This window comes from Entelurus aequoreus, linkage group LG13, assembly GCF_033978785.1.
Source record: "Entelurus aequoreus isolate RoL-2023_Sb linkage group LG13, RoL_Eaeq_v1.1, whole genome shotgun sequence".
Taxonomy (NCBI): domain Eukaryota; kingdom Metazoa; phylum Chordata; class Actinopteri; order Syngnathiformes; family Syngnathidae; genus Entelurus; species Entelurus aequoreus.
This window is the reverse complement of record NC_084743.1, coordinates 32189622-32214557: the sequence shown is the minus strand read 5'-3', so window position 1 is coordinate 32214557 and position 24936 is coordinate 32189622. Positions and strand designations below refer to the sequence as shown.

Below are 24936 nucleotides of genomic sequence, written 5' to 3'. Positions count from 1 at the left end.
CCTTTTTTAACTTTTGTTTTTCTTTTCTTGTAAACAAAACAAAATCACACTGTATATGTGTTGTCTGTCTAATTATAAATAATGCAGACGAGGCGTGTTGGCTGAGTTCTTGACGTTTACTTTCACAGCGTGCTCATAACCTCATTCTTAGCTGCCGGGTGACGACATGCAACAACACTTTTCGGGGCTACCGCGCATGCTCGTCACTCCCGTTGCATGCTGGGTAGTGTAGTTGTAATATTCCCTAGCTCATAACATCTTTCCTCCTATAAAGAAATAATGTTAACTCAATAAAGTGTAATTCTTTTTATAGCTTTAACTTGTCATTTTTTAGCATTGTAACCACATTTGCAAAGAACCTTTCTCTTCATAGAATTTTTTTTCAATAAAGAAATAAAGTGCAAAAATGTCAAAGCATCATAACAAAAAGTTATGTCAAATAGCAGAATTGCACATTTAGGAGAGCTGTATTATTTTCAGTTTTGTGCCCAAGGGACTGATTTTATTTAACACTATATTATTATTTATACACCTATAGTGATCACAGAGACAGGTTGTTTTTGTGTTACTGTATATATTTGTTTTACTTAAAAATCCCACTTAATATACTTTGGGTAACAACAGTCAATGTTTATTTATTTTATTTTATTTTTTTAGGGAGGTAACAGTCAATATTTATTTGTTTATTAGATTAAATTTTTTTCTTATATAATAAAAGTGAGCTTTTGTTAAACCAAATATTGTGTGTTTTTTTCCATATACAACAACCTATCTGGACTCGATAAGAGAATCGATAAGGAATTGGTTCGATAAGAGGATTCGATAATAGGCTCGAACTCGATAATTTCTTATCAAACATCATCCCTAGAAACAGTACATTTTACACAGTCCAGTACATATTCCGTACAATTGACCACTAAATGGTAACACCCGAATAAGTTTTTCAACTTGTTTAAGTCTGGGTCCACGTTAATCAATTCATGGTAACTCACGACCTACCAATCTCAGGGCGGACACTCTAACCACAAGGCCACTGAGCAGGCTTTGCCATTCAGTTTAATATGCCAGTCTAGTCTTTTGTTTGAGTCCTAAAAAGTCTTAACACTGTAAGTATTTTACTTATTACAAACCAGCGGTTTGATTGTAACATGCATATTAGTTGTAGTTTCCATTAACAAACTTGGAGGTGTTGAAATCGCCATGTAAAATGGTTAAAGGCTGGCACATAGGCTCCTCCTGCTTCAACGACACTTGCCTGAAAGTTTGCACCAAAAAAGTCCACCTCTTCCAGACTTAAGCCCTGTTTACACTAAGCCGGATAAGGTTATCCGTGGTAAATCACACCTAACCTTATCCGTGTCCACACACAACAATGCCACCGTTTAAGACCCCCGCCCTCCTCTGTCCGCCGACGCAACGCGACCTAATACGTATGTGCAGAAAATGCGCACGTCATAGTCACCTCCAGTATTGCTTTGTGTGCAAGTTCTTAAATTTAACTTATCTGAACAATATCCAGTGTTGTGGTATTTCAATTAACTGGAATCCAGTGTGCTGTGGGGCCCTATTGTAGTGAATCACACCTGAGACATCATAAATTAATCAAATCTTTAATGGACACGAAAGTAAACAATGTGACAAAGAACATTTGACAACAATCAATCTAGGGATCTAGATATGTGGTCAGGACACTCCTCACTTTTTTGCCTTCACCTTCATTGTCCATTAGTTTTTGGTGACTTTATATACTCTGGACCTAGACGTTGAGTCCGCGACATACATGGCGGACAATAACTGATACAGTCTGCTTTGCCATTCCAAATGCATTCGCCGTTTTCCTCGACGGCCAGGTAATACAAAGCACACGCTACCTTTTTTTTTATCACATCCACGGGAGCTCGCACTCTCCTTGTCTCTCCTTCGACAAATGGATTAACTTTTTCGCTAAGTAGCTGACCCGGCCGGACATTGGAAAGTTCTCTTGCCGTCTGAGAAGTGTTGTATCCAAAATAGCTGCAATCGCTTTCTCTTAAGGTATTCATGCGTGATTTCCACAAGCGTCTGTACAGACGGAAGGAGAAACACGGGCATGTCTGGATGACTCGCCTCCATATTTTCAATGGTTAGCTCCGAGTTACGAAACCGCTTTATTATGAAGCTGGCTGTGGCGCGTTCTTTCTGACGTCACTTCCTGTGTGGGGCGCTGTCTTTCTGGCATCACTTCCTCTCCGAACTCAGCTGGTAAACGATCAATGAGACCATACAAAGCTAAGAGCCGGAGATTCAAGAAATACACGGCGCACTTACCCGTGTAAACATTTGTCCGAGGAGGGGAACCTTAAATGCTGGTTTAGTTTGGCTGAAACGGGGCTTAGGCTAAATAATTATTAGTTTAAGGGGTTAAACGACTTAGTGTAGACATGGCCTTAAACCTGACCATTGGCTGCATGACAACACCTGTACTCTTATTACTTCATGTCTCGTTGGGTGTAATGACTGATAGTCTTATCTCTTCATTTATTACAGTAAACATCAGTAATTGTCCTCGGGATTTGGGACAATCAAGTGTGTGATAAACTGTCAGCTGTCTCGTGTGACAAGTTATTTGTTGATAAGGTGTCTTTAGTTACCTTACAGCGTGTGTCAAACTGCACGCTCCTGAATCTTCAGTTGTATTTGAAAAGGTTTGAGCGGTTCTCTCTGGCACAAAATAGTCAACATTTGTTATGAAAGTCTTGCACTCTTCCCAAAGTGCTGAAAGAGGTTTCAATATTATGTAAAACCAACTTTTTGTTTACCTTTTGCCTACTTGTCATCTGTTTTTGTGTATTTGGGACCCCCAAAAGTCCAGAAAATGTGGATTCAAACAATGGAGGCATGGCGGATATTTTACATTTCCCAGTTTCCCATTTGAAACTTTCCCCAACTTGCTGCGTTTACCCCTCTGTGACATCAGCAGATATCGCCAAACAATGTAGATGTTTACCGGAAGACCTTGCCGCGAGTCTGCCATTTTTATCTTCTCGAACGGCGTTGTAGTCCTAACAAATATTCAGTATGTCTGTCCACCAGGGACGTGCGGAAAGGGTAGTCAAACAAACAAACAAACAAACAAACAAACAAACACTTAACTAAACTATAAAATAATTATTTGTCCACTAAACTGATTTATAAGAGTATTTTCTGTATGATTACAATTGTTTTTTAAACATTTATTTGAATAAAAATTACTAAATGAGGCTTCAGGGTATCATTTCGCTTCTTGGTTTTGTGTATGCGTGTCAGAGAAAGAAGAGGGCGTGGCTTCCTGGCTGGTCTGCTTGTCACAGTGTCGCCAAAATAATGTTTGCAGAGACATTTTTACACCATGAGTTGCTCGTTTGTACACTTCAGTGGTGTCAACTGCGACTGTGTCATTGGACACTAACAAAGTCCAAGGATTACCCCACACCATGATGAAACCACTCTCCCCAGACCAGTCAGATCTACCTTCCCCCCACTAGTCTCTGGCCTCTGTCTCACACTTAACTCATACCCCCAGAGAGCAACCCTCACCGGAGCCATCCTACTTGACTACGAGGCAACAACAACAATTAATTTGCTCCATGACTGGTTCTCACACCAGTACCTGCTCCACGACTGGTTCCCACACCAGTACCTGCTACACGACTGGTTCCGGTTCCTGCTCCACGGCTGCTTCCGGTCCCTACGCCACGGCTGCTTCGGTCCTTGCGCCACGGCTGCTTCCGGCCCCTGCGCCACGGCTGCTTCCGGTCCCTGCGCCACGGCTGCTTCCGGTCCCTGCGCCACGGCTGCTTCGGTCCTTGCGCCACGGCTGCTTCCGGTCCCTGCGCCACGGCTGCTTCTGGCCCCTGCGCCACGGCTGCTTCCGGTCCCTGCGCCACGGCTGCTTCCGGTCCCTGCACCACGGCTGTTTCCGGTCCCTGCACCAAGGCTGCTTCCTGTTCCTGCACCACAGCTGGTCCCCGTGCCAGCACCACAGCAGCCTCCTTCGCCTGCCGCTCAAGCTCCAGAGGTGCCTCCATCTTCATCTTCGGCTGGCCTTCCTAAGGCGCTGCCATCTTCATCATCTTCGGCGGGCATTCCCACGGCTCCGCCATCTTCATCGTCTTCGGCGGGGCTTCCCACGGCTACGCCATCTTCTTCGTCTTCGACAGGCTTTCCCACGGCTCCACCATCTTCTTCGTCTTCAGCGGGCCTTCCCACGGCTTCACCATCTTCTTTGTCCTCGGTGGGCCTTGCCACGGCGCCGCCATCTTCATCGTCTATGGCGGGCCATCCCACGGCGCCGCCATCTTCATCGTCTTTGGCGGGCCTTCTCATGGTGCCGCCATCTTTCTCTTCCTCCTCTCCAGCATCGTCGCATCCGCGACCTCCAGCTGGCCTGCCGCGCAAGCGGTCATCAGGCGTTTGCACGCGACTGGGACCTTTCCCTGGCTGCTGCAGCCTGTTGCCTGTTTCACTTCCGTACAGTTTAACGGCTGTTAAATAATGGCTACAGGTGTGCATGCCTGCACAACACACTGCTCTACTTGTCTCAGAGTCGCACTAGCAGGACTTACAGTTAGCCATCATGCTCGGTCGAGTCTGAAGACACTTTTCTGTTGAAACTGGAATTCACGCCCCCCCTGCATCTGCGCGTGTGTATGAATTCAAGGAATGCGGAAATCCATTCGCACTTTTCACCTTTCACGCGAGCATAATCGTTACATTAAAGGCCTACTGAAACCCACGACTACCGACCACGCAGTCTGATAGTTTATATATCAATGATGAAATCTTAACATTGCAACACATGCCAATACGAGGCAACTTATAAAGTGCAATTTTAAATTTCCCGGCAAACTTCCGGCTGAAAACGTTTCAATATAAGGACGTTTGCGCGTGACGTCAACGGTTGAAGCGGAAGTATTCGGAGCCCATTGAATCCAATACAAAAAGCTCTGTTTTCATCTCAAAATTCCACAGTATTCTGGACATCTGTGTTGGCGAATCTTTTGCAATTTGTTTAATGAACAATGAAGACTGCAAAGAAGAAAGTTGTAGGTGGGATCGGTGTATTAGCGGCGGACTACAGCAACACAACCAGGAGGACTTTGAGATGGATAGCAGACGCGCTAGCCGGCGACCTCACCTTGACTTCCTCCGTCTCCGGGCCGCCGACTGCATCGGTGATCGGGTGAAGTCCTTCGTCGTACCGTCGATCGCTGGAACGCAGGTGAGCACGGGTCGTGATGAGCAGATGAGAGCTGGCGTAGGTGCAGGGCTAATGTTTTTAGCATAGCTCTGTCGAGGTTCCGTAGTTAAGTTAGCTTCAATGGCGTCGTTAGCAACAGCATTGCTAAGCTTCGCCAAGCTGGAAAGCATTAACCGTGTAGTTACATGTCCAGAGTTTGGTTGTATTGTTGATCTTCTGTCTATCCTTCCAGTCAGGGACTTATTTGTTTTGTTTCTATATGCAGTTAAGCCCGATGCTATCACATTAGCTCAGTAGCTAAAGTGCTTCACCGATGTATTGTCGTGGAAATAAAAGTCACTGTGAATGTCCATTTCGCGTTCTTGACTCTCATTTTCAAGAGGATATAGTATCCGAGGTGGTTTAAAATACAAATCCGTGATCCACAATAGAAAAAGGAGAGAGTGTGGAATCCAATGAGCCAGCTTGTACCTAAGTTACGGTCAGAGCGAAAAAAGATATGTTCTGCACTGCACGCTAGTCCTTCACTTTCACGTTCCTCATCCACGAATCTTTCATTCTCGCTCAAATTAATGGGGTAATTGTCGCTTTCTCGGTCCGAATCTCTCTCGCTGCTGGTGTAAACAATAGGAAAATGTGAGCAGCCCTTCCTCCGGTGTCGTCACGCTACTTCCGGTGGGGGCAAGGCTTTTTTTTATCAGAGACCAAAAGTTGCGAACTTTATCGTTGTTGTTCTATACTAAATCCTTTCAGCAAAAATATGGCAACATCGCGAAATTATCAAGTATGACACATAGAATGGATCTGCTATCTCCGTTTAAATAAAAAAAAATCATTTCAGTAGGCCTTTAAATAGCACTTTTTTTTGGTCATTTGATATACACATTTCACACAACAAACCGTCAAATGTATGATTCGGTCAAACAAGGGTGTCCAGCTGAAGATGCACGGACCACCTGCGGAACAGGTTTTTATGGACCCGAAAAAAAACATGAAAAAAAGGGTAAATAAATCTAAATTTGTCAAAATGTTAACACTGAATAAATGAAAAAACTAACAAAGATTTGTCTCTAAATATATGGATTGAAAATGGGAAAAGATGGGGAAAAATATTTTTTTGTTTTAGTATGTTTTTTGTTTGAGGACAAACATAACACAAACCTTACCAATTGTTAGAAAGCCCACTGTTTAATATGTTTGTGTATATGCTTCACTGATGAGAGTACTTGGTGAACATTGTTTTGTCCTACTAATTTCGGTAGTTCTTGAACTCACCATAGTGTGGACTGTTGCATCAGTTTGTTTACATGTAAAATCTTCCACTCCTTCTTTGTCTCATTTTGTCCACCAAACCTTTTATACTGTGCATGAATGCACAAAGGTGCGCTTTGTTGATGTTATTGACTTGTTGGACTGCTAATAAGGCATATTTTGTCAGTCCATGACTGCAAGCTAATCAATGCTAACATGCTATTTAGGCTAGCTGTATGTACATATTACATCATTATGCCTCATTTGTAGGTATATTTGTGATCATTTAATATCCTTTACTTTTATCTTCTTTGTATTTAATTTAGTTGTGCATGTCTCACGACACATTATATGTATGTAATATTGGCTGCATTTCTCATAGTTGTTTGTGTGCCATGTTGTTCCAGACCACAGCAAACATTACCTACCTTGCCAAAGATTGTAATAAATCTATTAAAAGAAGACAGCCTGCCATTTCCTTTAACTTGGACACACACATTTATACCTTTGGCCATTAAAAGCCAGTAATTTCCAGGAGTTATCTCACCTTCTGAGTAGCCTCTGATTTATTTACTAATGGTTTTCTACTGTTGTAAAAATGTGTAGAATAAATATTAAATTTCAACATTTCTGTCAATGAAGATTTGCTTCAGCCTGCGACACATAGTCATTTTGATAGTAGGCTATTATAGCTAATATAGACACTTACGTCATGTGTTGCCTTCATTATAAGACTTATATATGGCTTTTCATATTTTGCGGCTCCAGACAGATTTGTTTTTGTATTTTTGGTCCAATATGGTGCTTTCAACGTTTTGGGTTACCGACCCCTGTACTAGACCATTTCATGACAGATCATATGATGTCGCATTCCCACCCCCAATTCTCTGTGCAGAATTTTATTTGGAACTACCTTATTTTTATATTTTATTAATCAAAATGGAATTTAATTTGGTGAATGTTTTGTACTAAAACAAATCAATGAGGAATAAATTATCCAATTTCATTTTTTGTTAGTACAAAACAACACATTTAACTTATAAAACAGAAATTTGCAAACCTTCCTGATACTGTTTGGATCAGGGATCAAAAACTTGGTCCAGTTGAGTCGCAGCCAAGATCAGTGAGGCCAATTTGCCGCATCGGCAGAATTGTGTCGTATTTCCCCCGTTGTCGTCATTCTACATCGCTCACGTCAAAGGCTCACCGATGTCATGCGGAGCTGTGTTCGATATCAAAGATGAACACAGCTCATCTCCACTTACCATTGCCACGACAGCTGCTGATAGCATTAAGTGGTTTGCCGAGTACCATCGAGTCCTGCTGCGTCTTTTGATAGCGCTCACGTCAAAGGCTCACCAAATGTGGGAATGCGTTATTGATGAGGCAGGAATCAAAGATGAAGTCGGTCAACTTGATTGTCGCTACAGTCGCCATCGTGTTGCTGGTATTGTTAACCCTTAACGTAAAAGAGTATCTTTGATTGTCACAAAGTAATGGATAGAACATTTGACAAATACTACACTGTAATACATATAACTTAATTTAGGCCCAAAAGATGAAGAACAGTGGTTCTCAAACTTTTTTCACCAAAGTACCACCTCAGAAAAAAACTTGGCTCTCCAAGCACCACCAAAATGACCAACATTAAAATGCTGTAGCGCAGTAGGCATTAATATTCATTAATAACATATCAGAGGTTTTAGTTAACAAGTATATTTAATATTTTCGGCCATTGTAACATTACACAGTTTGAACACTAACACTGTTTGAATATTTAATCAAGAAATTATTTGGCGTACCACTAGATCAGGCCTGGGCAATTATTTTGACTCGGGGGGCCACATTTAAAGAAGAAAATGTGCCTGGGGGTCCGGTATACACACACACACACACACACACACACACACACACACACACACACACACACACACACACACACACACACACACACATACATGTCTTGCCTACTGTGTGTGGACCCACGTTTGGCCCCCCTTTCCACTATAGCTAGAATGATGAAAAAAATATATCTAGCACTAGATGGGAGTAGAGAGTTGCAACCTCACTTCAGAATGCAAAACACACAAAGTAAAAAAAAACATTTTACTTCTGTAGTTGTGAGGACCAGGCAAATGTCCTCGCAAGTCAAAAGGTCCTCACAGAAAGGGTGGTTTGTCAAGTGTATGTCCACACAAAAATGGTGAGACAAGTGCACACACACACACACATACACACACACACACACACACACACACACACACACACACACACACACACACACACACACACACACACACACACACACACACACACACACACACACACACACAAGCTGTGACAATCTGCTGTAAAATATGTGTGTGTTTGGGTCCTATTTTTAGGAACACTAATACAAAACCTCACAATAATGTCTGATTGAATGCTAAAAACATTATGACAGACTACCTTAACAAATGGAATGGAATTTAAAATGTTCTACTGAATGAGACATCCAGAAAGTACATGACAATAATATGGGATTTACAATATTAACTATGAAGAATGTTGGATTTACAAACACACACATACACATACTGTACATATACATTCACTGTACAAACACACATATACACATACTGTACATATACAAGTACATATGAACACATACACTCATGCACATAATCATGTTTCATCAAACATATATTAATGTTGTTGTCCTAGGGTAAACTTGGTATAACACATGGCACTCTGACAAAGCTTAACCTATTGTTACTATAACACTCTACAAGGTTAATGTAGGTTGCTTCTCTTTCTTCCCCTCCATTTTTCTGCATTCTTTCGTATCTCAAGTTATCATTACGTATATGTATTGTTGCATTTGAACAACTGTATTGTTGATAATAAAGGTAAAGTATTGGTATTGTTCATTATCAATAGCGCTATTTCTGTTGGTATTTGTATTGCTCCATTTGTAGTGTAATAATGCTCATTGTCATTTCTGTATTATTTTTTATTTTCGCTAAATGCTTATTTGCTATTACTTTTACCATCATATTTGTACATGTCGTATTTGCTGATGTTGCTCTATTGTTGTTGTTGTTGTTGTGTTTGCTGTTGTTGTTTTTGTCTCTCTGTCTAATCCCCCTCTTGTCCCCACAATTCCCCCCTCTGTCTTCCTTTTTTTCTCTTTCTATCCCCTCCTGCTCCGGCCCGGCTGCACCGAATGATAATATAAATACATTTAATAAAGTCAAATACAAATAAGGCAACAAGAGAAGTATCCTACACTTCTCTTTTGTAAAGTAAATCTGAACAGCCGATATGGGCATCTACATCTACTATATGATTTGCCTGAGAAGCTGGACAGGACAAAAAAAAATTAAAAAAAATAAATAGAAAAAAAAATTTAAAAAAAAGAATGTGGGATTTACAATATTAACTATGGACGATAAAACACTGAATATTGACAACATATAAACGTCACACCCCCTCTCGATCGACATTATCTACAATCAAGCGAAACGCAACAAAAATGTTACAAACACGGCGAAATAGGAATGCGAACGGTAAAAAAAAACCCACCTACCATCTGATGTATATACATATCACTTTTTTGCAGAACTTTGTTGTAAAAATCTTCTTCTGCATCTGTTCCTGACACCCGCATTTCAGGCTGGCCGCTCTGGAAACACTCTGTGGAGACGCTCCCCACCCACACTGCTTGGTGCCTCATCTGAGCTGCTGTGACTTAGATTACCATAGTAACTGGTATATCATGCAAAAAAGCGCAGATTCCAACCATTGAAATACTTTGTATAGTTCAAGACTTACGGTCATTTGAAAACATCACTGCACATCATAATGGCGGCTACAGTTTCCATCTTAAAGATCTAAAAAAAATTATTTGGGAATGTCTGGCGGGCCAGATTGAAAAGCTTAACAAGCCACATGTGGCCCTCGGGCCTTAATTAGCCAAGGTCTGCACTAGATGGAGCCCGCAAACCGTACCTTAGTTTGAAAATCACTGATGTTGAATATGCTTTTAAAAAAAAAACTAATATAGTTAACAAAGGACGACTGTGCCACCGCATTTGATTTTATCCCCGAAACAGTAAAACATTTATATTGAGCAATTTTATGCACCATAACATTGACATTGTATTTGGATGGTCATTAAGTGTGCAGATTGAATATTTTTTTCTGCCATGTAAATATGTAAGTCATAAAAAAAAACATCATATATGTTAATATAAAATTGATACAGCCCTGAAAGTTCAATAATAAGGTTGCTTGAAATAAATTAACAACATTTGGGCCTACACCCCATTTCAAAAATACGAAATTATTTGTTGCAACTGGACAACCACAAACCTAACGTGGAACACTCCACTCAACATAACGTCATCAAAGCTTACCTTTAAGCAAAAATATCATGAATCTATCTGTGGCAGCAAGTTTCACTTCTGCAACTCATTGCACATAACTGTGGTGCATTCAAAGACCCTCGGATAAAGTTACAAACAGAGACGTCACTAGTTTTTAGCCCTCAGGATGTCAGGAAGTGTGTGACCAAAACCCAAGATGCGCGAAAACAAGGCAAACATTTCAAAAGATAGTCCCAAAGAAACAACAACAAAAGGCCAGGAAAAGCAGCAACACACAAAAAAGTACAACCTAAAATGGTACTTACAAACAAACCAGAACGAAAACCAAGACTTGTACGGCCAGGGAAACGAACCACAACCCACAATCACAGCAGCAAGTCTTAAACAGGCCTTATTGCCAATTACGCCATAGCTGTATAGAGCTACATTAATGACCGTGGACTTAAAATCATTGTTTTATTTGATGGCCTTTGTGCCCTCAAAAGGTTGACGGAACCAAAGGCCAAGTGGCCTTGCCCCTAAAATGACAAAATTCCAGGCCTGGTTACTTGATTTTTTTACATTCATAATCTGGCCACTTAATATTGGATTTTCACTTTTTTGTAAAAAAAAAAAAATATATATATATATTTTTTATTACAACTAAATTATTTTGAGGTGTTCACCTTAATATGTTCTAGGTATGTTTATATCATGTTTAAAAAGTCAAACACCTAATTAAGGTTTTTACATGTCTTATAAAAAGCAGTTTTTGACCAAATCCATGCAATAGTTGTTACGGGTGTACAGGGGAAGAAGGAGGGACGTTATGTTAGCTCTATGCATATTAATAATAAATATATTTATTATTAATATGCATATTTACAAAAGTATGGAGTGTGACTAAACCAAAAGGGTGTGTATGTGTGTGACTATCCATCCATCCATTTTCTACCGCTTATTCGCTTTTGGGGTCGCGGGGGCGCTGGAGCCTATCTCAGCTACAATCGGGCGGAAGGCGGGGTACACCCTGGACAAGTCGCCACCTCATCGCAGGGCCAACACAGATAGACAGACAACATTCACACTCACATTCACACACTAGGGCCAATTTAGTGTTGCCAATCAACCTATCCCCAGGTGCATGTCTTTGGAAGTGGGAGGAAGCCGGAGTACCCGGAGGAAACCCACGCAGTCACGGGGAGAACATGCAAACTCCACACAGAAAGATCCCGAGCCCGGGATTGAACCCAAGACTGCTCAGGACCTTCGTATTGTGAGGCAGATGCACTAACCCCTCTGCCACCGTGCTGCCCGTGTGACTAAGTGTAGCAATTATCTGATGAGTGTTACTGGTAGTGTTGAGCGAGAGGCGGAAGTCCAAGAGGGGAAAGGATAGCTCGGAGATCCGTGAGCAGACGTTAGGTCGAGGGGAGGAGAGAGGCGTCAAAGTCCGTGTCCAGGCAACCAGGGAAGCAGAGGAAATACGGGGAGACGAGACACACAGCTTGTGACGCGGGAACGGAGGTACGCTGCTGGAAAGGCGACAAGGAGGGCGCGAGACAAATGAACACGACGGGGGGAAAACACAGAGAGAGAAAGGGTGCTTAGAGCTTGCTAGGTTCGGCTTACTGTACAGGACAGGTCGCTACGTTCTGGCCCAGGATAGCAGGTTGTGCTGGCTTATGAAGGCAGGGCTTCTCATCAGCGACAGGTGCGTTGATTGTAGATGATTGCCGGACTGGCATGTGCCTGGCGCGCCCCTGGAGGTGCGCCCTGTGCAGCGCACACATGAATGTGCACTGACGTGCGCCCGGGCCATAACAACAGTTTGTTTTTTAGTGCACGTAAACGTACCAAGTGTGTGTGTATGTGGCAGCGACGTTGGGTTTAGGCTTGGATGGTGGGCCCTTTAACAGTCTTGTGTAACGGGGCCCAGAATTTGGTGCCGCTCCTGGTTTCTGATCCTGCAGGTTTATGTTATTGTGCAATTCTTAATTTGCAGCATGTGTTTCATGGTGTTAGTGTGATTCATTGGCTTTGGATAATTTATGTGTTGGGGTCACATGCTGTTACGTATATGATACCACTCACATATGTGACATATTTGACATGCTGTGTGCCACTTGCAGGGAGGAACTTACTGCCAAAACTCCACAAACACACAAAAATGTTTTACACATGTACAATGATTTGCAATAAAATGTAAAAAAAAAAATTGTAGTTAAAAAACGATCTGCAAGTAAAAAATTTTTTTTCTCCATTTATAAAAACATTATAAAAACCTACTCAGTGGTTAGAGTGTCTGCCCTGAGATCGGTAGGTTGTGAGTTCAAACCCCGGCCGAGTCATACCAAAGACTATAAAAATGGGACCCATTACCTCCCTGCTTGGCACTCAGCATCAAGGGTTGGAATTGGGGGTTAAATCACCAAAAATGATTCCCGGGCGCAGCCACCGCTACTGCTCACTGCTCACTGCTCCCCTCACCTCCCAGGGGGTGAACAAGGGGATGGGTCAAATGCAGAGGACAAATTTCACCACACCTACCTAGTGTGTGTGTGTCAATCATTGGTACTTTCACTTTTTTAAGTTAAGTTAACTTTAACTTAACTTAACTTTAAAAAAAATATTTTCTTCAAATAAAAAAACGATTTGTTAGTATAAAAAACATTTTCTGGAAATAAAAATTTCGTAAGTGTAACCATTTTTTCTCAACAATAAAAAAACCCAACAGATTCTCATGTAAAAAACACATTTTTTTGCCAGGGAACAAAGGATTTAGTAGTATAAAAACAATTATCGTCAAATTAAAACTTTTGGCAGTAATATTCCACCCTTTGTTCCACCCACAAGTTTTGCCTTTCTTCTGTCCCTTACTTTTACTCCCCACCCAGCTCCTTCATTTTTGTTATTTTTGGCGGACGGCACCATGCGCAAATAACAGCAGCTCTGATGGCATTGAATCAACTCAGCAGCACCACCTGTCGTAGTAGAGTGTGAATTAATTGAATATTACCGCCAAAAGTAAATAACAGCAAATTGTTTTCATACTTGCAAATATTTTTTTCACTTGCAGAAAATAGTTTTTTTGTTTTTTTTTACTAGCGAATCGTTGTTTATTTTAGTTGTGGAAAATATTTTTTAGACTTGCAAATGTATTTTTTTTCACTGGCAAATTATTTTTTTATATGCTGAAATATTTTCTTTAATATCAAATAGTTGTTTTTACTTGGATAAAATTGTTATTATACTTGCAAATCGTTTTGTTTCTCTGCAGAAAATTGTTATTTTACTTGTGGAAAATATTTTTTAGACTTGCAAATGTATTTTTTTTCACTGGCAATTTATTTTTTTATATGCTGAAATATTTTCTTTAATTGCAAATAGTTGTTTTTACTTGGATAAAATTGTTATTATACTTGCAAATCGTTTTGTTTCTCTGCAGAATATTGTTTTTTTACTTGCACATTTTTTTTATACTGGCAAATCTTTTTGTTATGAAGACAATTGTTTTTATACTTGCGAATGTCGGGAACGCGCAGGCCCAGGAGGTTTGTAGTCAATGAGGGAGGCGGGGACGAGCGTGGTCAGGCTTTATGAGAAGCGGTGAGATGACAGAGCAGAGAGTCAGGAGGAAGAAGAGGACAATAAAAACACTTTTGTCTTCCACATGTCGACAAATTAACTTCACTTCAGTTCGACGCAATCCGAGGAGAGACCGGAGACTCCGAGCCAAGACCGAGTAGGAAGCCACCGACGCCCCCGAGGAGCGACGCGATCATGGGCACCGCTTCGTCGTCCTACCGGGTCATCTACCTGGACGTGGACGGGAGGATCCAGAAGGTACGTTCCTATCTCCGTTGGGGGGAAAAAATATTATGACATACAAACGCAACGTGTACAAAAAGCGCTCACAAAATAATAATTTAAAAAATGAAAAAATAACCAACCAGAAGCCGTATGTAGTTGACCAATTGTACTGCTGCCATAGAAACGCATAATACTCATAAATGACATAACACGTCCAGAAAAAAAGAACTAAAAATTATAATTTAAAAAATACACATTAAAATGTGCACAATATTTGAATTAAAAAAAACTACATGTGATTTAATTTCCTCCAATTTGTTTTATATTTACTTTGGTTAAGTGTTAGGCGAGTAAACATTTTAGTATTTTTTGTTGCACAGAGCAAATACTATGACTATGACAAGTTAGTCTGAAAGTGGCGCTTTAGTTATAATAATAATAATAATAATAATAATGGATTAGATTTATATAGCGCTTTTCTAGACACTCAAAGCGCTTCACAGGGAAGTGAGAACCCATCATTCATTCACACCTGGTGGTGGTAAGCTACATTTGTAGCCACAGCTGCCCTGGGGTAGACTGATGGAAGCGTGGCTGCCAGTTCGCGCCTACGGCCCCTCCGACCACCACCCATCATTCATCATTCATTCACCAGTGTGAGCGGCACTGGGGGCAAGGGTGAAGTGTCCTGCCCAAGGACGCAACGGCAGCGATTTGGATGTCAAGCGAACCTGCAACCCTCAGGTTTCTGTCACGGCGGCTCTAACCACTACGCCATGCCACCCCCATTGATTATTGATTAATTTGCTAAGAAGTGTATACTGTGCCGCTTCAAATTAGTGTACCTATTAATGTGCTTGGAACTTTAAATATGCAGACATAGTTTCTAAGGGTTTATATTCCTTAGATTCATCTGTGCTCGGCAAGTTTGCATTCTGGAAGATAGGTATCCACCTGACATTGTTTCAAAAAGAAATAGTTTAATTGTATCGACGCTAGAAAAAGGTAAACATTGGATTTAAAAGAAGAATGGGGGATAGCTACCGTGGCCGAGAAAAAGACAAGACAATATCATGAATTACAACGGAACAACTTTCAGCTACAACATTATTGCAAAAGCCACAAAAACCACAAACGTCATAACAAAGTCATACAAAGCCACATCACAACTTTAAGCCACAAAAGACACGACAGTCACAACGGAAGGAAAATATCACAGCAGGTTATGACGACAGACCGACTTCTTAAACAAAGTATATTAGTATTATTGAAAAAGTAAAAAAAATAAATATTTATGACTAAAAAAGTGGTCACAACTAACTTACTTTTCCAACTTCTTTCATTACACTTTTTGTGTCAGGAAGTCGGTGAGTCGCCGAAACTTTTCTGCTGTCACCTCCTTTCCGACTTTGTATTGTTGTATTTTGGCTTAAAGTTGTTGTGTTGTGGCTTTATGTTGTTGGGTTGTGGCGCTTATATTTGTTGTGATTTTTTTCAATCGTGCTATAGCTGTAAGTTGTGTTGTGGCTTTATGTTATAGTGTTGTGGCGTTTGTTGTGACTTTTCTTTGCTACTGTAGCTGTTTATTAAAATGAGACTAGTAGCAGATCAAACCATTGCTCATTTAACCTGAACAGGTTTGGTTGCACTTAATTTTTATATTAATTTATTTTGTATTTGTATAATTTCTGTCAAAAAACAACAGTAAAAGTAGCAGGTAAACCGACTGTTAATTCAACCTGAAGCGATATGGCTGCGCTTTATTTTTAATATATTATTTTATTTTGAAAAACAAAACAGATATAGAGGTAAATATTGGTTACTGTACTTTTATAAAAAAAAAAAATTTTGAATGTTGAAAATGCGAGCAGAAAAGGTTTCCTCTTGCTAATTCAACCTGAAGTGTTGATTGCACTTTATTCAAACAAAATGTGAATGCATTGGCCATTAATTGTTCTTTACTTACTAGTTTGAATCCATACTTCCATCCATCCATCCATTTTCTACCGCTTGTCCCTTTCGGGGTCGCCTTTGTATCTAATTCCCTTTGAGGAAACAAGAGGAATATAGGAAACTTCACCTGCAGTGTCCAGTATCCACTATTTATTTCACAGTCACACTTCTTGATTTTTTTTGCTAAAAAGTTACTGAATCGATTTCAACTCTCTGAATCGTTTTGGATCGTATCATTCTAAAAATAAAATATTATCGACCCTGAATCATGTCGGCAACCAGCTGAATTGTTAAACCCCTAAGAGTTTCCGCACAGCTGCTGCAATCGGGCTCATATGAGGGCGGAAGTGTGTGGGTGCCGTGGTCTTTATGGCGGCGAACAGGCGGAGAGTTTAAAAACATCGATCCATCCATCCATTTTCTACCGCTTATTCCCTTTGGGGTCGCGGGGGGCGCTAGAGCCTATCTCAGCTACAATCGGGCGGAAGGCGGGGTACACCCTGGACAAGTCTCCACCTATTTTTCTATTTTTGTACAAATTTTAAAAGTGCAATTTCAATGTTAATGATGTGCATTTATTAGAAAAAAGGTTATGTCAGGCAGAAACATTTTAGTTTATTTTTTTCCCTAAAATGCACATTGCTAGCGACTGCAGCCCTAATAGATTGAAGTAAAAAAAAACTTGTAAAATGTGAAACTGTTTATTTGACCAAGAATTTGACTTATCTAAAGACCCATGTGATTAATCACAAAAAGAGATTGCATTAATCATGTAAAAACACGGATTAATCATGCACTTAATCCTAAACGCACATGCTTCTTTATCTTAACCGTGGACGGTTACATGAAAGGGTTGTTAATATGGTTAGTGATCAAATGTTTGGCTTCAAAATAAAGCCAGCAGTACTTTAGTTAGAATTGTTTGAAAGTTTTGAGCTAATACATCAATCAATCAATCAATCAATCAATGTTTATTTATATAGCCCTAAATCACAAAAGTCTCAAAGGGTTGTACAAGCCACAACGACATCCTCGGCACAGAGCCCACACAAGGGATGTCGATGTGAATGACTATGAGAAACCTTGGGGAGGATCGCATATGTGGGTAACCCCCCCTCTAAGTACAGTCCCTAGTGGATCCAACATAACAGTGAGAGTCCAGTCCATAGTGGGGCCAACAGGAGACCGTCCCGAGCGGATACAGGTCAGTAGCGCAGAGACGTCCCCAACCGATGCACAGGCGAGCGGTCCACCCCGGGTCCCAACTCTGGACAGCCAGCACCTCATCCATGGTCACCGGAACCAGAATAACCCGGCGAGGGGGCAAAGGAGAAAGGAAAACGGCAGATCAACTGGTCTACAAAAGGGGGGTGTATTTAAAGGCTAGAGTATACAAATGAGTTTTAAGATGGGACTTAAATGCTTCTACTGAGGTAGCATCTCTAACTGTTACCGGGAGGACATTCCATAGTACTGGAGCCCGAATAGAAAACGCTCTATAGCCCGCAGACTTTTTTTGGGCTCTGGCAATCACTAATAAGCCGGAGTTCTTTGAACGCAGATTTCTTGCCGGGACATATGGTACAATACAGTCAGCAAGATAGGCTGGAGATAGACCGGGTAGTATTTTATACATAAGTATTAAAACCTTAAAGTCGCATCTTAAGTGCACAGGAAGCCAGTGCAGGTGAGCCAGTATAGGCGTAATATGATGAAACTTTCTTGTTCTTGTCAAGAGTCTAGCAGCCGCATTTTGTACCAACTGTAATCTTTTAATGCTAGACATAGGGAGACCCGAAAATAATACGTTACAGTAATCGAGACGAGACATAACGAATACATGACGTGCATTCAAGTAAGACAAATTTAAATCCAGGGCTGCCCTTTGTCACCGATTCTGTTAATAACATTTATGGACAGAATTTGTAGACGCAGTCAGGGCATTGAGGGGATCCGCTTTGGTGGCTGCAGTATCAGGTCTCTGCTTTTTGCAGACGATATGGTCCTACTGGTATCATCTAGCCATGATATTCAACTTTCATTGTATCGGTTTGCAGCTGAGTGTGAAGCGACTGGGATGAGAAGCAGCATCTCCAAGTCCAAGTCCATGGTTCTAGCCGGGAAAAGGTTGACGTATCATTTCCGGGTTGCGGATGAGATCCTACCCCAAGTGGATACGTTTAAGTACCTTGGGGTCTTGTTCACAAATGAGGGAAGAGGGTATTGTGAGATCAGCAGGCGGATCGGTGCGGCGTCTGCAGTGATGCAGAGCCTGTATCGATCAGTCGTGAAAAAAGGAATTGTGTCAAAACATTTAAAAATGTCATTTAATTTATGCAACCATGCAATTATTTGTGAATAATCAAAAGTGTGATTAATCTGATTTTAGGAAATCATCATTCAACAGCACTACTAAGAATATAAACTGAGGTTTGGGGTCATTGGGATGCGTCCTCTGCAGTGGACGTTTGTAACTGACAAAAGAAACATATGCAACATTGGAGAAGACGTTGATTCACAACACAATTATTAGAGTTGAATATCTGCTATTATTGGGTTTACTTGACATAATTGGCTTAAACCTAATTAATAAAAGTTAATATTGTGAGAATAATCGTAACAAATTCAGTATTTGTTCTCATCTGTTGGTCACAGAGTTGGCAAACGTGTTACTCAAATACTCAAAGAAATAATTTGAATAAAGGAAGGTTTAACATCACTCTTGCCTCGATTGAAGACCCTGTTGGTGAAAGTGGCGATGAGCAGAGAGGGAGGATCGGAGGCAGAGGTACATTTGCTTCAAGTTCGTTATTGAATTAAGAAGTTTCTCACTTTCATTATCCAAGTGCTGACACGCGGCACTTTCCATGGTTTCATAGTTGATTATTTGCCAGACTTAATAAAAAAGTACAGAAACGGAGTCACTTTATATCGCGGAATGATACTAAACTAGTTTGTCATGAGCAATGGTTGGGCGCACAATAACTGAGGTGGTATATGAAAACGGGGTCAAAACTCTGGGGAAAACCCAAATAATACGAAAAATGGGGCACACGAAAACCGCAATATTTTAACAGAGGTGTGCAAAGTTAGGCCAGGGTGGCCCTTTGGGGAACACAACTTTGTTTTGTAAGTCTTAGGAATACTGGCGTTTATGCTAACAATATAATTACTATTTAAAAGGTTACAAAGCCGTAACACATTGAAATTTGGCGCCTTAATAGGGTAATGTTATTGAGAGACACAACTGCTGTGGCTTAAAGTAGTTAAATTGCTTTATTAACTTGTGCTAACAACCCAAGATATAAGTAGATGCATCTGTAGCAGCCATGCTAAGCGACGTATCTACGTGGCGGCCATCTTAGTGGGGCCTCTCCCCCATAGAAATCTTATAAGTAGACGCAGCATTGGCTGCTGTGACGCGAGAAATTCGGCCGCCATCTTGAAGTGGTGATGAGGAGCCGGCGAGCAGCCTACACTGACAGTTGACAGGTAGAAAACAAAGATGCCGGGCTGGTGTTCAGGGTTTTCCTGCTCAAATGAGCGGGCTGTTGAAAATAAGGATCGGGGGATTACTTTTCACAAGTAAGATTTAACATTAACGTACTATTTGTTGTATTTTGTGAGAAGAATATTACCACAGAGTTGAGAAGGAGCAAAGATCTTCAATAGTACTGAAATCGTAGCCGCTAGCAAACAAGAGTATGACCATAATAGACTTGCTAGTCAATTAAATTAATTACATTTAAAAATGTCATACTTGAATAACATAATGTTGGAATAAATGATGAAGATAAAGATTGTTGGCTTTTACAATCTACTGTATTACCTAATCATATTGTTTCTTGAACTTAAAAAAAGCTGACCGTTTTTTCCCCCTTCTCTGGGATTATATTCCCAGTTTTGATCTCGGACGTCTGGTCACTTATAGCATATAAGAATATTCTATTACTGTTAAGCAAACTATGAATAATAAAACACGCCAAAACATGTGTCCTTCATCATAGCTACACGTATGACGAAAAAACGTGTGAAAATCAGTGGTATTCAGTGAGGTAAGATGAATTAAATGCGCTCTTCATTGCTCCTGCCAAATGATTTGCACTGAGTGGAGTGGATCACCACTCCAAGATGGCGGCCCCGCGTCTCGTCAGCGCCAGTAGGCAGTAGCGGTCGATGCTGCATGTACTTATAAGATGTCTATGCTCTCACCCATTTAGGGCAATGCAATACAATGCGTTGTATATTGAAAATAAATTATAACTTGCCTATTCCTCAATAATTTTTCATGCAGATGTAAAAACTTGCTATTAAAACACATTTTATTTATTAAAAAAAAGTAAAAAAAAAAAAATTCTTTGTGTCAATATTTGTTTCAATAGTATTTTACTAACATATGCAACACAAAGAGCTGCAATTATTTTTGTCTTCTTTTTTAGTGCCACAAACAACAAGAGGGGCATGACATGTCTAGTTATATTAATGCTACCAACACCCACATCAGCACTTGGCTAACAGCTAACATTCACTCACACGTCACATGTCACTCAACAGTCTCAGATATAAAGGTGCCTTCCATATGTACTGGAAAATCGGAAATTTAGAGTTCCTAGTCGGAATTTCAGCTTGAACACCCCTCGGTCGTTTTTTCGACTCGGAAAGTTGGAGCATTCTCACCACCCCCTAGTTGCTTCAAAGCTGGCTGCTCTGGATGTAAACAATGATATCCCTTTCTACATTATCCTTTAATAGCACTTCTGATTCGTTTTTGTCGCATATACAATGTATTGTTGTACGTTTGTAGTGTAAACTACATTTATTTCATGTGGTATATATGCTGTATATTGCTTGCAATAGCATCTGTGTTTTCTCTTCATCCATTGTGTCTGAAGCTTGCAGAAAGAGTGCGTATTTTCCTACAAGTTGTTTATATTCAGACAAGGCGAACGCTAAAATAGCGTTCGCGGATGTGGCCATCTTGATTTCCGACATCGTAACTGGAACGCTCAGAACTCGGCTGTGACGTCATTCCCAGTTACACAATTATCTTTTATGATAACTAATTACTTTTACGAAGGAATCGTTTCCTAACTAATTTTGGTACTTTTTAGAAAATGTAAAAATTACATGGGAAAACTGAAAAGCAACAATGGCAAAAAGGCAGAAAGTAATGCGGAAAAAGTGTATGAGTTGGTAAAAATAATATTAAAGGCCTACTGAAATGACATTTTTTTATTTAAACGGGGATAGCAGATCCATTCTATGTGTCATACTTGATCATTTCACGATATTGCCATATTTTTGCTGAAAGGATTTAGTAGAGAACATCGATGATAAAGTTTGCAACTTTTGGTCGCTGATAAAAAAAGCCTTACCTGTACCGGAAGTAGCGTGACGTCGCAGGTTGAAGGGCTCCTCACATTTCCCCATTGTTTACACCAGCATCGAGAGCGATTCGGACCGAGAAAGCGACGATTACCCCATTAATTTGAGCGAGGATGAAAGATTCGTGGATGAGGAACGTGAGAGTGAAGGACTAGAGGGCAGTGCAGGACGTATCTTTTTTTCGCTCTGACCGTAACTTAGGTACAAGGGTTCATTGGATTCCACACTTTCTCCTTTTTCTATTGTGGATCACGGATTTGTATTTTAAACCACCTCGGATACTATATCCTTTTGAAAATGAGTCGAGAACGCAAAATGGACATTCACAGTGACTTTTATCTCCACGACAATACATCGGTGAAGCACTTTAGCTACGGAGCTAACGTGATAGCATCGTGCTTAAATGCAGATAGAAACAAAATAAATAAGCCACTGACTGGAAGGATAGACAGAAGATCAACAATACTACTATCAGGAGACACCGAACCAAACACTGGACCTGTAACCAAACGTTTAATGCTGTGCCGCCTGTCGAAGCCTAGCAATGCTGTTGCTAACGACGCCATTGAAGCTAACTTAGCTACGGGACCTCGTCAGAGCTATGATAACAACATTAGCGCTCCACCTACGCCAGCCCTCATCTGCTCATCAACACCCGTGCTCACCTGCGTTCCAGCGATATACGGTGCGACGAAGGACTTCACCCGATCATCGATGCGGTCGGCGGCTAGCGTCGGATAGCGCGTCTGCTATCCTACTCAAAGTCCTCCTGGTTGTGTTGCTGCAGCCAGCCGCTAATACACCGATCCCACCTACAGCGTTCTTCTTTGCAGTCTTCATTGTTCATTAAACAAATTGCAAAAGATTCACCAACACAGATGTCCAGAATACTGTGGAATTTTTCGATGAAAACAGAGCTGTTTGTATTGAGATACAATGTGTCCGAATACTTCCGCTTCAACCATTGACGTCACGCACAGACGTTTTCAAGCGGAAGTTTCCTGGGAAATTATAAATTGCACTTTATAAGTTAACCCGGCCGTATTGGCATGTGTTGCAATGTTAAGATTTCATCATTGATATATAAACTATCAGACTGCGTGGTCGGTAGTAGTGGGTTTCAGTAGGCCTTTAATATGCATTTTATATATAACCTCTCTATTTATATATTTACATTGGATTGGCTTTTACGCTCTTGGATAATGCTAACTCAATGGTTCTTAACCTGGGTTCGATCGAACCCTAGGGGTTCGGTGAGTCGGCCTCAGGGGTTCGGCAGAGCCTCCGCTGCAGCGGTCAAGACACACCAGACTCATGAATTGATTAACGTGGACTCCGACTTAATTAAACAAGTTGAAAATCTTATTCGGGTGTTACCATTTAGTGGTCAATTGTACGGAATGTATACTGTACTGTGCAATCTACTAATAAAAGTTTCATTCAATCAATCAATCAATCAATCAATCGTGTAAATAAGAACTTCTCCCTATCGGCGTATCTGTACTGTAAAGTTAAAATTTGAATGACAATAAAAAATAAGTCTAAGTATTATGGATACCCCCAAACAATGTTCCCTCTAATTTTCCATCTGATTTGCAAGTGTGTAATTTGTTGTGAGTTCATGCACTGTGTTGGTGATGTTCATGCACGGTTCATTTTGTGCACTATTAAAAAAAACATAACTTTCTCTTGAATTTGAAAAAAAAAAAAAAAAAAACATTACATTTTTCACTAAAGAAGGGTTAGGTGAATGTGCGTATGAAACTGGTGGAGTTCGGTACCTCCAACAAGGTTAAGAACCACTGTGCTAACTGTTTTACATTTTTTTTCTTCAGTATATGTTAGGGGTGTCCACTTACGATACTAACATCGGAGCCTTGAGTACTTGGGTATATTGATCCATTCAGCACGAATCATACTAACTTTAATTATTTTGTGTGTGTAGTTTTAGAAAAGGCTAGATCAGGTGAAATTAGTCAAACAAAGAGCAATGGTAGGCATGAAAAGACTAACCTATTTATTGTGGACTTACGGTGTCTTTAAGTTGAAATGGAGTGGTAATTAATTTCTTTTTGGCGACACCTACTGGTATAATTCATTATGTTAACCTCCTGACGCAGTACGTTGAATGATGCGGACACGTTTGTTACTGGATATGTTCTAATATGCTTCTGCCTTGGAGACTTTGTATGTGTAAGTAAAATGTATATAATTATTTGATATTTGTTATATTGTCAAATGTGCTGTTTTAGACTGCAATAGTGTCTAATTAAGGACACTTATTACGTATGTCTAGCTTGTGTGCTTAGCTGTTGTGTAGCTGCTAGCTCCTAGTAGCCTATATAGCCTACCATGTTTACTAGGGGTGTACCGATTCGTTTTTATCAACGATTCCATTCATTTCGATTTTCGTGGTTGCCGTTACTATTTAGGGACCATATTTTTTTTTTAAACGATCCAAAAAGATTCAGTGAGTTAAAAACAAATTCAGTAACTTTTTATCAAAACAATTCAAGAAGTGTGACTGTGAAATAAATATTGGATACTGGACACTGCGGGTGAAGTTTCCTATTTTCCTGTTATTTCTTCCATCCATCCATGTAATTATGTATGCATTCACATCTTTTTTGAATAATGTGCATCCAACACTTTAAGTTGAATTAACAAGAGGATACCTTTTCTGCTCACATTTTAAACATTCAAGCAATTTTCAATAAATTTACAGTAACCAACTTTTTATAAGTAGATTTACCTGCTAAGTAAAGTTCCCCGACCCGGCCATACAGTATCTGTTCTCCACCCTGGCATCGCCAATGAAGGACAGTGTCCCAGGTGTGCGTAAGCATTTATGCCCTCTCCTCCTTGTTGACGATGTTGGCCCCTCGCTTCCTAATTTCTATAGCCTCATTGATCCATCTTTTATTTCTTTCTTTCTCATCAAATGACTTCTCCTTGTGTTCCGTGAGTCAG

At 40.4% G+C, this 24936-nt stretch overlaps 1 protein-coding gene across 2 annotated transcripts in view; it reads left to right on the top strand.

The window, feature by feature from the left end:
• The first annotated feature begins 14396 nt into the window (after positions 1–14396).
• Positions 14397–24936, top strand: part of pde9aa (phosphodiesterase 9aa) — a 140331-nt gene continuing 129791 nt past the window's right edge. Inside the window, exon 1 of one of the 2 annotated variants that reach the window (XM_062067735.1) lies at positions 14397–14661. In XM_062067735.1, coding sequence (XP_061923719.1) covers positions 14599–14661 — 63 coding nt within the window. In that variant the 5' untranslated portion in view covers positions 14397–14598. The remainder of the gene's footprint in view (positions 14662–24936) is intronic. The other variant, XM_062067736.1, reaches the window with a different exon arrangement.